Source organism: Psammomys obesus, unplaced genomic scaffold (genome assembly GCF_907164565.1).
Source record: "Psammomys obesus unplaced genomic scaffold, mPsaObe1.curated_primary_1811, whole genome shotgun sequence".
In the NCBI taxonomy this organism is placed as follows: Eukaryota; Metazoa; Chordata; class Mammalia; order Rodentia; family Muridae; genus Psammomys; species Psammomys obesus.
Window position 1 is genome coordinate 2,236,536 of NW_026596158.1, and position 15,625 is coordinate 2,252,160.

The 15,625-nt window shown below is 49.0% G+C and overlaps 1 protein-coding gene across 3 annotated transcripts in view; it reads left to right on the forward strand.

The window, feature by feature from the left end:
- Positions 1-8,363, forward strand: part of LOC129667293 (zinc finger protein 568-like) — a 53,287-nt gene extending 44,924 nt beyond the window's left edge. For all 3 annotated transcript variants that reach the window (XM_055594856.1, XM_055594857.1, XM_055594858.1), the window contains 2 exons: positions 984-1,079; positions 2,738-8,363. In XM_055594856.1, coding sequence (XP_055450831.1) covers positions 984-1,079; positions 2,738-4,182 — 1,541 coding nt within the window. In that variant the 3' untranslated portion in view covers positions 4,183-8,363. The remainder of the gene's footprint in view (positions 1-983; positions 1,080-2,737) is intronic.
- The last annotated feature ends 7,262 nt before the right edge of the window (positions 8,364-15,625 follow it).

The following is a 15,625-nucleotide window of genomic DNA, read 5'->3' on the forward strand; positions in this document are numbered from 1 at the left end:
TGTTTCTAATTTTATTATATGTATAGGTGTTTTGCCTGCATGTATGTCTGTGTACCATACGCATGCCTGGTACCCATGGAAACCAGAAGAGGGCATCAGATCCCCTAGAATTTGAATTACAAATGGTTGTGAGCTGTCATGTGGGTGTTAAGAATTGAACTCTAGTTCTACAATAGTAGTGAGGGTTCTTAACTTCTGTGCCATCTCTCTAGCCCCTGTTGATTTGTTTTGTTTGAGACAAAGTCTGCTCTGTAGCCCAGGCTGGTCTGAAACTAACAGTCCTCCTTCCTCGGCTTTCGAAGTGCTGGAGAAATAGGCGTGCTCTGCCGAAAGCTTTGTTGAATTCTTCATGAACACTTTTCAAGCACTGGACTGAATTAATGCTGCTACGCTGAGGCAGGCACACAAGGATGTTGTCTTCGCCCTCTGACGTTCACTTGCTTTGACCCTCAAGTTATTTTTTTCTTTATTATTATTGGAGTGGGAGTGGCATGCTCACAGAGGTCAGAGGGCAACTCTGTGGAGTTGCTTCTCTTCCTTCTTTACATGGTTCCCAGGATTAACTTTCTCTCTCTCTCTCCCTCTCTTCTTCTCTCTAATGAAAAAAGTTTTTTCATGCAATATATTCTGATTACATTTCCTCTCCACTCCCCCCATCCCCATCAGAAATCCAACTCTTTCTCTTTTGGAGAAAACTGAATTTCTCCCTTGTGGGGGTTGTCATTTTGAGATAGTAGCTTCCGGGTTAGGAGGGGCTTCTGGCCACTTCTCTCAGGGCTGAGACCCCGTTTTTCTCCCTTGACAATGATGGATTTATTTTACTATAGTCTTACCATGTAGCCCTGTTGGGCCTTGAACCCACAAAGATCTACCACTTCCTCTCGCGTTCTATGATTAAATGCATGCACCACCATGCCAGGCCTTCTGGATTGATTGTAATTGTGACGTGCACAGAATGAACTTTCCCTTCTGTCTTTGGACAGGTCTTGCTGACACTAAGCCAAGTGTGATCTGCCTTTTAGAGCAGGGGAAAGAGCCCTGGATGGCTAGGAGGACTGAGGCAAAAGTGCAGCAGCCTGGTAAGTGATGGGACCGGGAGACAGGAGACAGGGCAGGTCGTCACCCGGCTCGTCTGCGAGGCTGGCAGAAAGCTCGCTATTGGCCAAAGCCGTGCTCTGGGTAGACGGGCCCTCAGCACAGGGCTCTTCCCAGCCGCTGTCTCGCTGCTCTTCTGCCGTGGCGCCCTCTCAATCAGAGAAGAACCCAGGGCAGCCATTTTGCCTATATTTTGAGTCTTGTTTTCTCTTGGCGTTTTGGTTTTTCAAGACAGGGTTTCTCTGTGTAGCCCTGGCCATCCTAGAACTCCCTCTGTAGGCCAGACTGGCCTCCAACACGCAGAGGTCTACCTACTCCTGAGTGCTGGGCTTAAAGGTGTGCACCAGCCACCACCTCTCCTGGCTTCTTAAAACACCTCATTGAGATAAAAGTTGCAGATCATAAAGCTCATCCATTTAAAGTGAGCAGCGGGACAGACTTTAGTATTCGGGGACTTGGTCGTCCATCGCAGCCATCAGTCAAAACATATTTTCACCATGACCACACCGGGCAGCAGTCTTTGTACGCCCAGCACAAGCAACCCCTAATTGACTTTCTGGTTGTACAAGTGTGCCTGCCTGGGCATTTCACAGTAGTGACATCAAACGGGGTGCTGTTCATGGCTTCTTCACGTCACAGTGTTCTCAGGGTTCATCATCCTTTTATGTTGCAGTATCGATGGGGGAGCACACCGCACTTCCCTCCGCTCACTGCCAGGCGTGGGGACGGTCTTCAGGCTCGTGGAATGTGTGGAATGCTCCTGTCCCTTTTGCTATTTGATGTTTTTATCATTAAATGGTTTTAGAATTCTTGTATAAAAGCAGACTGCGGGTCATACGAGCCTCTGAGCTAGCTGGGAAATACTCCTTCCTTTTCCAACTTTTGAAGACTTTTTTTTTTTTTTTTTTAAGAATTTGTGTTAAGGTTTGGGAGTTAGTTCAAGTCATTGGAATCCACTCTTCACAAGCATAGGGACCCATAAAAATGCCAGGCATGGTAGTGTGTACCTATAATCCTGGCCTGGAAAGTCAGGGATAGGAGGCTCGCTAGGGCTTACTAGCCGGCCAATCTAGCATAACGGGTGAGCTGCAGGCTAATGAGAGACCGTCTCAGAGGAGGAAGATGGTGTTTGTAAGAAAGGCACTCAAGGCTGACCGCAATCTCTGAGCTTTTCCTCTGGCTGTCTTGAGTAAGGAGGAGGTTCTGACAGAAGAAGCTATGACCTCACTCCCTTAAACAGCACATTCTGCCTACGTGTGGGGAGGAGGTGAGGGGTGGCGGCAGAACTAGCACGGTGGAGAGCACAGCGTGACTCTTCAGCTCTGAACAAGGTGACTGAGAGACAGGACAGAAACCGGACATCCATGCGTGGTCTGAGGCTAGATATGGAGGCTGCTCTTAGCCTTGCTTATTATATTCTCTTAGTTTTCTTAGGCAGTACCTGGGCATCAGGTTTGGAGTACGTTTGTCTGATTTGGAAGCCCACCAGGGTGCAAAGACCATGGCCTTCACCTTCCCTTATGAGCTGTCTTCATCATCTCCTCTCATACCTTCTCTCACTCTAAATTTCAATGTTGTTACGACTCGCTCACCTTTTCATCGCCTTTAGTGTAAAAACCCACATTTTCTCACTATCTTACAGATTGGGAGTCTAGAAGAAAAGGCAAGAACTTACTTCCAAACGACAGTTACAAAATTAAATCATTGCAACAAAAGGTGGCAAAAAAACCTAAACGCTCCAGGGACAGCAGGGCCAAAGGTGACAGAGAAGTCACACACTGGGTGGAGGGGCAGCAGGTCCATCAGGAGGGGCATTTGGGACAAACTGTGGAAAGGCCTGTGGAGAGCCCCACAGCCATCCAGTACACAGCCAATTGGGAAGCTCAGCCTCAGGGAACAGCCGGTGAGTGCGGAAAGTGTGAGCAAACAGCCACGTGCCAACCGGCTCAACCGGCTCCCCGTGACGACAAGCAAGTTGACGCTAAGAGAAAAGTCATTGTGTGCGCACAGCCTGGGAAGGTCTTCAGCAACAAGTCAGGCTTGGCCAGGCATCACAGGGGCCATGAAAGCAAAAAAGGCAGTGACAGTAAGAAAAGTACCCTCAGTTCTGGTCCTAACGCTTTGAAGCCTCAGGGAACTCAGAGTAGTGAGAAGTCCCATAAGTGTAAGGAGTGTGGGAAAAGCTTCCATTCTGCCTCCCAGCTCGGCCACCATCAAAAGCTGCACACGGGTGAGAAGCCCTACAAGTGTCGAGAGTGTGGGAAGGCCTTCCCCTCGAACGCACAGCTTAGTCTCCACCAGAGGGTTCACACCGATGAGACATGCTTTGAGTGCAAGGAGTGTGGGAAAGCCTTCACCCGGCCCTCACACCTTCTCCGTCACCAGCGGATCCACACTGGGGAGAAGCCTCACAAGTGCAAGGAGTGCGGGAAGGCCTTCCGGTACGACACGCAGCTTAGCCTTCACCTGCTGTCACATGCTGGGGCGAGAGGCTACGAGTGTCAGGAGTGTGACAAAGTGTACAGCTGTGCCTCGCAGCTCGCCCTACACCAGATGACGCACACCGGGGAGAAGCCCCACAAGTGTCAGGAGTGCGGGAAGGGCTTCATTTCCGACTCACATCTCCTTCGCCACCAGAGTGTGCACACTGGCGAGAAGCCCTATAAATGTAAGGAGTGCGGCAAAGGCTTCCGGCGAGGGTCGGAGCTCGCCCGGCATCAGCGAGCCCATGCGGGTGAGAAGCCCTACAAGTGTCAGGAGTGCGGGAAGGCCTTCACCTGCACCACGGAGCTTCTTAGACACCAGAAGGTTCACACTGGGGACAGGCCCCACAAGTGTCAGGAGTGCGGCAAGGCCTTCATTCGAAGATCAGAACTAACGCACCATCAACGAAGCCACAGCGGCGAGAAGCCCTACGAGTGCAAGGAGTGTGGGAAGACCTTCGGCAGAGGCTCGGAGCTCAGTCGGCACCAGAAAATCCACACTGGAGAGAAGCCCTACAAGTGCAAGCAATGTGGGAAGGCCTTCATCCGAGGCTCCCACCTCACTCAGCATCAGAGAATCCACACAGGCCACAGGAGCGAGTGAGTGCTGCCATCAGGGAGCTCGGCAGTTTAAACACCCTGTGGTGACTAACGCGTGGGAGACCAAGGTCAGGGGGTTTCTTATTGGCACTTGAATTCACACTCACAGGTAATTGAGTCAAGACGTGATGGACATTTGTCACCAGTAAGAAACCCTATAATTACAGAAAGTGGCAGCGACTGACTTGTTTCAGAATTTATCATAAGTCTTCAGTTGATGAAAAACTGGAAAGTTCAATGGATGTAAGGAAAGTATTTATGCCCTTTAAGTGGCCCAGAGCCAAATAGTCCTCAGGGAGTTCACCTCAGGGCCAGGCTGAGGATGGCAGAGAAATTAGCGATTGGGCGTGGGCCTACACTTCTGCTAACAGTGCAGCAGTCCTTCGTCCCTTCCATGAAATGGTTGCAAGGTCATTCTATAAACTTAACGTGAGCTGAGGAAGTGTGGAAAAGGACTTAACCATGTTTACTTCTTACTCACCCTCAAGAGTTTACACCTTACTGACGATTACATTCTTTTATAAATTAGCAATGTTGGCACCATATTGCCAGTTACTTTTGTGGAATAGCATCCAATGAGTGTTTAAAGTGCCAAATGTAGCAGGGCATGGTGTGCCATGCCTGTAATACAAGCATCTGGGAGCCAGAGGCAGGGGGATCGCAAGTTTCAGGCTGGCTTGGAGACTGTTTTGAGTTTTTTTTTTTTTTTTTTTTTTTTTTTTTTAAAAAGACCAGTTATGGGGAAGGTATACCTTTGTTATTTTCACTGTTGTGAGCTTTCTTATAACCATCTTAGAAGAGGGGCGCCTTACATGTCCAGTGATTGGAGGGGCATCTTACATTCTCTCTTAGGAAGGAAAACTTAAAAGCTTTTGTTCATAGTTTGCCCTTCTGCTGGTCAGAAGACTCAGAACTGAGCTGCAGTGAGGTGGCTGGGGTGGAGGGAGCCGTTTTGATGCCTTAAAAAAGTCTCCCTGAGCCAATGTGGTGGCACACCCATCACCCCAGAACTTGGGGACAGGACAGAAACTCAAGGCCATTCTGGGCTATCTAGTGAGCTGTGGGGGAGCCTGGATAACAGGAGTTCCAGCCTCAGAAAAGAACTTTCATAAACAAAAGCCATGCCTTGATCTGTATACGGGAGAACTGGAAAATAGCAAAGCTTTAGCCAAGAGCCAAGTCTCCGCAGGAAGCTAAAGATGCCTATATGTAAATACATTTATACTTAAATGTCCATTAGGGATAAATGATACTATATTTGAGATGCATCCGCTGTGACTGAAGCTATTCTCTGAGGAAAATGAACTTTTCCCTTCGTATGTGTCAAAGCTGGGATTGTAAGGCTAGGAGTCTGTGGTGACCAGTTTCAGTACCTAGTCCTGGCAATTCTCAGTAAACATTCTATCCAAGCAGCAACTCCAGTAGATGAAGAAACAAACAAAATGAAACCGGGCACAGCGGAAACTCGGAATAGGTAGGTGACAGACACACCCAGTGCTGTCATGAGCCGGAGATGAGGTTCACGGGAGTTAGCATGGCTGGGACGAGCAGAGACAAGGCCTCTGCAGACGGCAGCATTCTCCCTCTTTGGTGTCACTGACGGCTGCACACTGTGCGCTTGCTCTCGTGCGGTAGAGCCCTGAGCAGGGCTCAGATGCAGGGCCGCGGCCTTCCCCAGGGCGGGGAGCATGCCTGTGCCGCCAGGTCCCTGCTTTGTGAGGCTGAGACCCGCCTGGGAAACGCAGTGTCAGTGACGTGTCCTTTCTGTGGACTTGCAGACACAGAAAGCTAAAAGACTCGGCTTTTACAGTAGACACACCTCTTGGAAAATGAGCATTTAAATGTATTTTACACAGATGTGTTCATCAGGGATTTATATTCAGCACAGAGAAGCATTATTTTCTTAAACATATTGTTGAGCTATATAATCAACTTCATTTTAGTAAGATATAGGATGTTTACTCACAGCATTTGATAATGTATTTTTATTGCTGCTTTTTACCATATACCTTAAATCTCGGAAAAGTATTGTTTTCCTGAATGAAATTAAAACCAAGGAGAACCTGCTTAAGGAACTACACTCATTCCTCTAAAACTGAGTCATCTGACAGTTAAAAAAAATCTTCTACCTCTTCAGGGCACAAGACACTCACAGCTATGAAGCTAGCAAACATTTTTACCAAATTTGGGAAAGGGCAGCATCTAAAACCAGGACGGTTATTTACAAACCCATCTTCCTTGATGATACCAGCAAGTCTCATCCAGCAGCCCGGAAGCTGCACAGCACGGTGCTTTGCCCAGAAAGCATTTGTAGCAGGGCTAGTAAGCGAATGAGTGAGTACCCAAGCAGAGGCCTGCTGCGAAGTCTGAGGTCTCGGCTCCTGGTCTGCGGACTTCCACGGTGAGAGCAGCCGGCATCCAGGGGCCCGCATCTGCCTCACTGCAGACCAGCACCACGTGGTGAGGAAAGCTGCTAATTCCTGCACAGCCTCCTGGAGACAGTTGATAACGGGGTCCAGGTAGGCGGCTGTGTAGGTGCACACGGGTGGAGGCCTGAGGTCGACCTAGGCTGTCCTGCCTCGGGAGCCTTCACTTTTTCTGATGGGTGTCCTGGTGGGGAGCGGGGACTCGCCAGTCAGGCTCAGCTGCCTGACCCAGAGGCCCACTTGGCTCTGCCTCCCTGGTGTTTGAATTAAAGGCAGGGTTAGATTTGGAACTCTGGTCCTGTGCTTGCATGGCAAGCCCTTACCGAGCCATCTCCCGGCCCATCAAGTACTTCAAGGGGAGAAGCGGTGACGGAGTTTCGGTCTGCACTGGTATACTGACCCATAGATCTGTCTAGTCTAACTACTCTTCTAAGAGGAGCACCTGCACATTTTATAGGAGTTCATTAAGTTAATGAAAGCAGCGTTTTAACGGTGGTATTAGTTCTGATTTCGGAGTTGGAAAGGTGGCGTTTTAATTTTCTGCTCCTGTATACAGAATTTTTTCAAGACTTGAATATCCTACGGTGGTTACCAGAGAGGCGGCGGCGTGCGCTGTCTGTGTACGGTCCGTGGGCGCACTCCCACACAGGCTCGCTCTGGTGACAGGTATGTTCAGGTGGGAGTGACTGAGCAAGTCCGCGTGCACACAGTGCAGCCCCCTCCTCTCACTGACAGAGACACCGAGGGCGACTTTCTGGTCAGTGCTCACGGTTCTGCTCTGACAGCGTCCCGCACACAGGCAAGCCGCGTGGGTACAGCTCATTCTTCCAGTGACCAGCGACGAGCACCCAGGACATGGATTACCATGTATGTGCTGCTGCCGCTGCTCCTATAGAGCAGCTGGATTCCTGTCTTCACAGACTGCCACATTTGAAACACACCTGCCTTACTGTTTCTGTGGGAAGCTCGCCATTACCTCAACAGGAACCAGTGTTTCTTAACTGTGTCAGCCAGGATTGAAAACGTGCCTTCTGTTTGCACTTCTTGACGGCTCCCAAGACTGAGCATCTCCGGGGCCTGTGGGTCATTTGAGCTTTGTTTCTGTGAATTGCACATTGTTATCATTTGTAGAAAGATGGCCAGGAGGTCATGTTTCCATGTGGGCCATAGATTGTCCTCATCGGGCATATGTCATTGGCCCTTGTTTATGTCAGATAGCTGCTAAATGGTCTCTTATGAGGGGCCACACAATATTTGAGGCTGGGGCCTCTGCAGCGCGGAAGTGCCTGCTGAGAACCAGTGGTTCTCAGCCTCTTCCCCCACATGCCCAGCAGAGGTTTGACAGTGTCCACAGGCATTTTTGTTTGCCACTTTAAAGATGATTGCTGCTTGTGTCTAGTGGACGGAGACCAGAGATCCTTCTCAGTGTCTTGTGATGCACAACACGGCCCCCAAAACAAGTGATGTCACACTAAAATGTCTGTTTCTTTCCGGAACAGAACCGGATTTGGTGAAACATTCACAGAAACAAGCAGCTGGCCCACCCTGTTTTGAATAGTGTCTATCTGTAAGCTGTTTACTGGTTCTGTTTCTGAAATAACCTTTACCTCAGGTCCATATTTTATGGCTTTAATCTTCATGCCTAAAACACAGAGAGCCAGTAGCATGTGTGATGACAGCCTGCTGTTTTTGACGCGTGGGTTTTTGTTGGCTTGGTTTACATTGAGACTTTATGAAATAAATCCATCAGACAAAATAAGTTGGCATTCTCCTTTGTGAAGCCATTTCCAGTGCTTACAGGGGATAACCTCGTACACTGGGTCTATAAAGTCAACCAAACTACACATGGGTGACGCAGTCTGTTAGGCTTGAGACACGTCCTTCTGTGACCCTCACCTATGTGGTATTGACGAGGACAGACCTTGCTGAACCTGCTCTCTCCCACCGGTATGAGAACAACAGAAGCAGGGAATATCTGTATCTGTTGAGCACTGAGGGATGCAGTAAAGGTTTTGAATTTAAATAGCATTCAGCAAAACCAAGGAACAATGCTTACAAGCTGCCCGGCCTAGGAAGAAAGAACAGAACCACATGCCTGATGGACAGCATGAGTGAGGGGAGGTGCCACACTCCTGCTTTACCAAGGGTGAGAAGCTGGAGGCTGACATGACCACCGAGGCACGTCTGCTGCCCCCGTGCATGTACCTGTGGAGTCCCAGGAAAAGGGGACTGTAATGACCCAAGTAGAGCCTGCCAGGCCCCCAGGAGTCCAAAGCTCACTGAGGACAGTGTGTGACCTCAGAGGAAACCACGGCTAGAGCTCTGGCCCTAAACACCAGCCCCACAAAAGAAAACACCTCAACCCCATGGCCAAGTCTATGAATTCTGTACACTGAAAAGAGAGAACTATCCAAATAGAATAGGATTTTTAAAAAAGAACTAAGAAAAAACATTCTGGAAACGAAAAATTCTGTAAGCCAAAGTAAAGGTCTTAGCAGTAGAGTGGGCTGTGGGAAACAGCAGGGCTGGAGGACAAGGGAGAGGAATGCGGTCATTCAGCAAAGGTCAGTATCGTTATTGAAAAGGAGCTGTAGAGATGGTCTCTGGTTAAGAGTGCAGGTCACTCTTCCAAGGACTTGGGTTCAGTTCCAGCACTTCCCTCATTTTCTGATTAATAAAGAGCTCACAGCCTGGATCGGGGGAAGAGAGGAAAGGGGGAACTCTGGGAGTCAATCAGGCAGGGTTCAGCAGCCAGACTCCCCAGGACATGGTGAGAGGTAATTGGGCCTGTGGCAAACATGGACTATAATAAAGAGGGTTACTTAATTATACAAGATAGGTGGGAGGAAGCCAGCTAAGTCCCAGGTTAAATAGTCTCGGTCATTACGGGGAGCTGGTGGGTTGGGACTGCCCAGTGATCCTGCTACACCACCACCGAATCCAGTTATGGACCTAACGAACACAAGCGCTCTCCATAGCTCTTCACTCCCCCTGGTGTTACCCTTCAGGTTCACAAGCACAGCATTTGGCTGTCAGCTTTTCCCTAGAAAGCATGATGGGGCACGAATCCTACCACATATGCTTTTGAGTGAAAGAGGTGCTCAAGTGAGCGAAGTCGGCTTCTCCCTGCCCTCTTCTCTTCGTTGCTTAGCACATTATGAACTGGTCTCACGTGCCGCTTGAAGCCTCTCGGCTCCTACAGCACCTTCTTAATAAAGCCTGTGCCCCATCAGGTGAGCAAAGCCTCACACGTGCCGTGCCATCTGTCTCAGCTGAGGTTATGCTGCTGAGATAAAAAACCATGACCGGGCTGGAGAGATGGCTCAGAGGTTAAGAGCACTGTCTGCTCTTCCAAACATCCTAAGTTCAATTCCCAGCAACCACATGGTGGCTCACAACCATCCATAATAAGATCTGGTGCCCTCTTCTGTCATGCAGATATACATGTAAATAGAGCACTCATATGTAAAATAAAGAAATAAATTTAAAAAAAAAAAAAAAAAAAAACAACAAAAAGAGGAGGGGGGGGGGGGGAGGGCTTTTTGCCTTACACATCCAGAGTCACAGTCCACTGAGGGAAACCAAGGCAGGGACTAAAACTGGGAGGGAATCAGGAGCTGGTACAGGGGCCTGGAGGGCCCTGCTTACTGGCCTGCTCCTCGGCTGCTTTCTATCGGACCCAGGAACCCGGGAGCACCCCACCCCCACTCTACCGCTGGGCCCTCCCTCATCAATCATCAACCAAGACAATGCCCCCAGGCTCTTCTATGGTCGGGTCTCTGTGGCAAGGTGAAACCAGGGCACCAAACCTGAGGTCCTGAAGAAGGTTCCTGAGGTAGGCTGCCGAGATGGCTTCCTGGGTAAAGGCCTTTGCCGTTATACTGATGACAATCCCCTGTCCCAGAGCCACACAGCAAGGGGAAAAAAGCATTCACCACCAACCCTGCAACCTGAGGTTCTTCCCCAGGACCGACATGGTAAAAAGAGCCAATTTTTCAAAGCTGTCCTCTGACCGCCACCTGTGTGCGTACACGGATGCATGCACACGCAAAGGAAAAAGCCGGTGTGTGACCTCTGCCTATCATCCCAGCACGTGGCACTGAGATCAGCCTTGTCTACGCAGTTGCTTGCACTCAAGCCATACAGCGTGACCCTCTCTCAACAACAAAGCAGAAAATACACAACCAGTATTTAACAGGTTTTGATCACAGCAGAACCATGACCTCAGTAGTGCTCAGCAGAAGATTTAAGCCCCCTAATACAGACATGTCCAGTCAGGCTGGATAGTCCCACCCTCTAGGAAACCACAGGCCTTGATTCAGGCGGGCAGCACGCCGATCACTCGAGCACTCGGGGAGCTACAAAGCAGCTCCCACAACCTTCCTCCCAGCACAACCAATCTGCTGGGTGCACTGAATCCAGGGAGACACTCGTGCCCTTCTGTGACATCATGCAGAGTCACAGGGAAAAGGAGCCAACAGAAACGGGGAGAAAGCCACAGGCAAGTCTTACTGTGGCGCTCGCTTTTAAGCTATTTCGTTTGGGGCTCCTTCAAGCCCCTCCCTTCCAATCCCCAACCCTGGGCAGGAAGGGAGAGGGTTAGTGGGAGGGAGCATACACCCCATTACCTCTCCCGGCTGTTTAGGGTCGATGGGTTCTTTGGGGCTGTACCAATCTCCATCAACAGGAAAAGCAGCCGCAGGCTCCTCCCAGCCGCTGCCGTGGAAAGTGTTTCTCTGTCTCCAAACTTCCCTGTCCCACACGCCACCACGCGCAGCACACTTGTGCTTTCCGGGCGCTCAAATTTTATCCCTCAGAGTCCTAGCCACGCCCCTCTCCGTGCTGCACAGGGTAGGCCGTTACCAGCTGTCAAGAGACCACAGCCCTGCAAGAGACAATTGTCAGCTGTGAGCAAACTAAAGCTCAAACTAAAACACTTGGGATTAGAACAAACACATTTATCTAATGAAACAGTTTTTAAAGAAACCAAAACTTCCATCACATCCGATACTGAAAACTACTTTACTGTTTAATTACTTTAGGTTTATTTTCTATGTCTGGGTGTTTTGTCCATATGTATGTGGGTGTGCCATGTGTATCTCCTAACCAAAGAGGTCAACAGAGGGCATGGGATCCCCTGGAGCTGGAGTTACAGCTGGCTGTGAGTCAGCGGGTGGGTGCCGAGAGCTGACCCACAGTCCGCAGGTGCAGCCGGTGCTCCAAACCACTGAGCCAGCTCTCCAGACCTTCAGTTTTCTTTATCCCACATCTGACAAACTGACCATGTATTCTTAGAATGTGAAAATCAAGTATTTTCGTGTCTTGCATCATTTGCTCATTTTCCCAAGAAATCTTTGTATAAAGTATTAAGGACTGAGATCCCTGAAATAAGCTTGTAGGGAACCCTAGGTTTATTTTTAAAAAAGGCCTGGAGCTGTCTTGACCTAAGGAAGAAATGCTTAACTTACTGATGTGAGGTCCAAAAGACCCTGGAGACAAATTCCTACCCTTAAAAAATTAAGGGTTTTTTTTTTTTTTTTCTATGCCTGTGCTACCTTCCAAGTGATGACAAACTAAAAATGAATGGCACTGTTCTATTTATTGATTGGGTCAGACACTAAGCTACTCTAACGCCGCTCTGCTGGCCTGCTTCCCAGCCACACGGCACATTACCTGCCATCTTAGTCTCACTCTGGCACCTCCTTGTTCGTGTAGCCTCATGGCAACGTTGCCTCATGGTGACTCCCTGTCCCCAGCTGAGACCCCCCTCTACCTCTCTGGATCCCAAAGTCCTGCCTTATCCTCTCCTGCCTAGCTATTGGCTGTTCAGCTTTTTATCAACCAATGGGGGCGGGGGGGGGAATGGAAACCAATTTTCACACAACATTGAGACAGGAGATGCTTCATAATAGTGACAATTCCGACACTAACCAGATCTCTGGGGACAGAAATCGGCGTTTGTATAATGTGCACAAAAGAATCCTCCAATACTGTGCAGCCAACGTGCATGCCGGCCTCCAGGCTCTCTTGGCATCGTGAGCACCTGTTACAGAGCCCTGGCTGGCCTCCGGCTCGGCTCTCCCCACCCTGTGCGTCCTACCCTAAACTCCAGTTCGTGGGTTTCCCAGCTCTAGCTTTCCGTTTCCACGTAAGCCTACACTTTGAGCCGTGTTCCCTCTAGTTCCCCCCCTCTTGACTCTCTTGATCTTTCTACTCTTTGCTTCCTCTTTCCCTCTCTCTCCTCTCCTAACCTGGCTCAGTCTCCTGGTCAGGGTTAGTGTTCCACCTTCTCTTCCTGCTCTGGACTCTTCCGGACACCTCCGGCTGTGCTGTCCCTCAGATCCACAGCATAAACCCGCTCCTCAGCTAAACGACGGTGCAGTCGTGTCCTCATTTTATCTATCTGATGCTGAAACCTTGTAGAGACACAAACCCCTAAAGTATGTATGGATCACTTGTTTCTGCTGGCTTCTTCCATCCACATGACTCCAGATTCTATAGTCTGCACTTCAACTGCTTCTTCTTCTACCTGATCTAACCATTCATCTCCCTTCAGTCATGATCTTTGTCTACTGAAGTCTGCTGTGCCCTCCGGGGTGCCCTCCACCTGCATAGCTGTCTACTCACTTATTTCTCTCCCTCTACTGGAATCCTCTTTTTGCTCCAAAGCCTCTCTGTTGTAGAATAATTATTAATTCTAGAAGACTTTTCTATAACCCGTGTGGCTCTCAAATAACTGAGTCAGAGACCTATAGATTTATTCAACAAGCCCAATAACTGGCCAGGTACGATGTACATTCTTTCTAAGCTAGTCTACTTCCCAGCCACCTTCCACCTTCCCCATGTCACTTGCCAGTGTTTGTTTTGTCTGCGTTGGATCTGCTCCATCAGGCCACATGGTCTCTCTTCATCTTCCTCCTCCCTCTCCTCCCAAGGTAGGAGCCTTGTGGTTCCTACCTGAGACCCCAAGCCTGGGAACCAAAGCCCTGCCTGCCTCTCTTCTGCCCAGTTACAGGCTGTCCAACCTTTTTTTTATTACCAATCACAGACAACTGGGGAGCAAAGTTTACACGACACTATTTCGTACACATAAGAATGCATTTGTTTGGGGGCTGGAACTTAGCATCTGAATACACAGACAGCAGACCAACCCCCAACAGCTCTCGAGGTCCGCCTCTTAGCTGCCACCTCCTCTCCTGGGTGTCACCCTGGAGCGTCCTACTTTGTCTACTGTTACTATAGATGCCGCACTGGTGTGCCAGAGGGACTCTTCTGGGTCATCACATGGAAAGACATGCAGGCAGCTCATCAGTTCCTACTACTCTCTAATTGGTTTTGGTTCTTAAAATATTGAAATAACAAAAGTGACAATGGAACAATTGTCCTCCACGATCAAGTAGCCACACTCAGTCACCAGCTTTGCCAATCTAGACTCTTTGTCAACTTTGGTTTTTTTGAGACCAGTTTCTGTGTAGCTCTGGATGTCCTGGAACTCTGTAGACCAGGCTAGCCTTGAACCCGGAGATCTGCCTGCTTCTGCCTTCTGAGTGCTGGGATTAGCTGTGTGACACTATGCCTGGTTTTGTCAACTCCATTCCTTTTGATGAATCTTTCCCCTTTTCATTTTAGACATAGTCCTGCTATGTGGCCCAGACTAGGGTTCAATGAAAACCATTTTCTGGACCCATTATTCCACTAGAATCTAGAAAATGATGATTCTCCCCACCCCTCAATTCTATTTTTTCTTTTTTCTGCCTTTACTGGTTAAATTTGCTTAAGGAAAACAAACAAACAAACAAAAAAACACTTGAATTTGATGAACACTTGCGGACTCTTAAAAGTAGTTTGCATTTTTATTTCATCTGCTAATTTAGAATGACGTGAACCAGGCACGGTGGCGCTTGCTTTCATCTCAGCGCTTGGAGGTGTAGAGGCAGACAGATCTCTGTGAGTTCTAGGCCAGCCTGAACTCTATAGAGTTCCAAGTCAGCCAGGGCAGCATGGTAAGACCCCGTCTCAAAATACAAGTAAGTAAATACACACATTTATAAGTAAATGAGTCGGTGGCCTCCACTCACCTATCGTTGACTGCACTGCGCAGCCATAACCCTGAAATCACCAAAGCACCAGCAGGGCCCCGTCAAAAGAGCCAGCGTGACACACAGACTGAAAATACAGCCATCTGTGGAGCACATTTGAACACGCCTGTAATCCCAGCACTCAGGGAAGCGGAGGCAGGCAGATCTCTGTGAGCTCCAAAACAGCCTCGTCTACAGAGTGAGTCCAGGACAGCCAAGGCTATACAGAGAAACCCTATCTCAAAGAAAACAGAAACGTGAAATCTGAGCATGTGTGCTGATACATTTTTATGCTACCTTATTAGGGTTCTCACACGCACCAAGCTTCTCCACCCAATCCCTTCCGATACCCAAACATCCGGTAGGAGTGACAGAAGGTTAGTGGGGAAAGAGGTCACAGACCTCTATAAACTACTTCCAGCTGATTAGGGGCATTGAGTTCCTTGGGACAAGCCCAACATGTCTCCAAATTCTTGTCCCTTTTCTCACTTGAAAGCCCAGCAACAGCAGGAGCAGGAACAAGCCTGAGGAAAGCCAGGACTCCCCTCTTTGGACTCTGGTCTTTTTACACCCTCCCTAGAGTCCCCAGAAGTAACTCTCTTCAGCTGGCAGAATCGCACCCCTGTCAGAGCCTGAACGAGGCCAACAGTCAGCTGCTGTGGGCAATCTGAAGCACCTCATACCCCACACTTGGGATTAAAACAAAAACATGTTTACATAACATAACTGGGTTTTTTAAGACACCAAAATTCTCACATTTGTTGACTGTAAAACCTTTTCTTTCTTTTTGTGTGGGCATGTTATTCATTTGCACATATCTGTGTTTGTATGTATGAGGGCACTTGTGTAGGTGAACACGCACATAGATGGTTATCTCAGGAACCATCTTCCGTCACTCTTCCACCGTGTGCGCTGGGACAGGGCCCCTCAATCCAACCCAGAG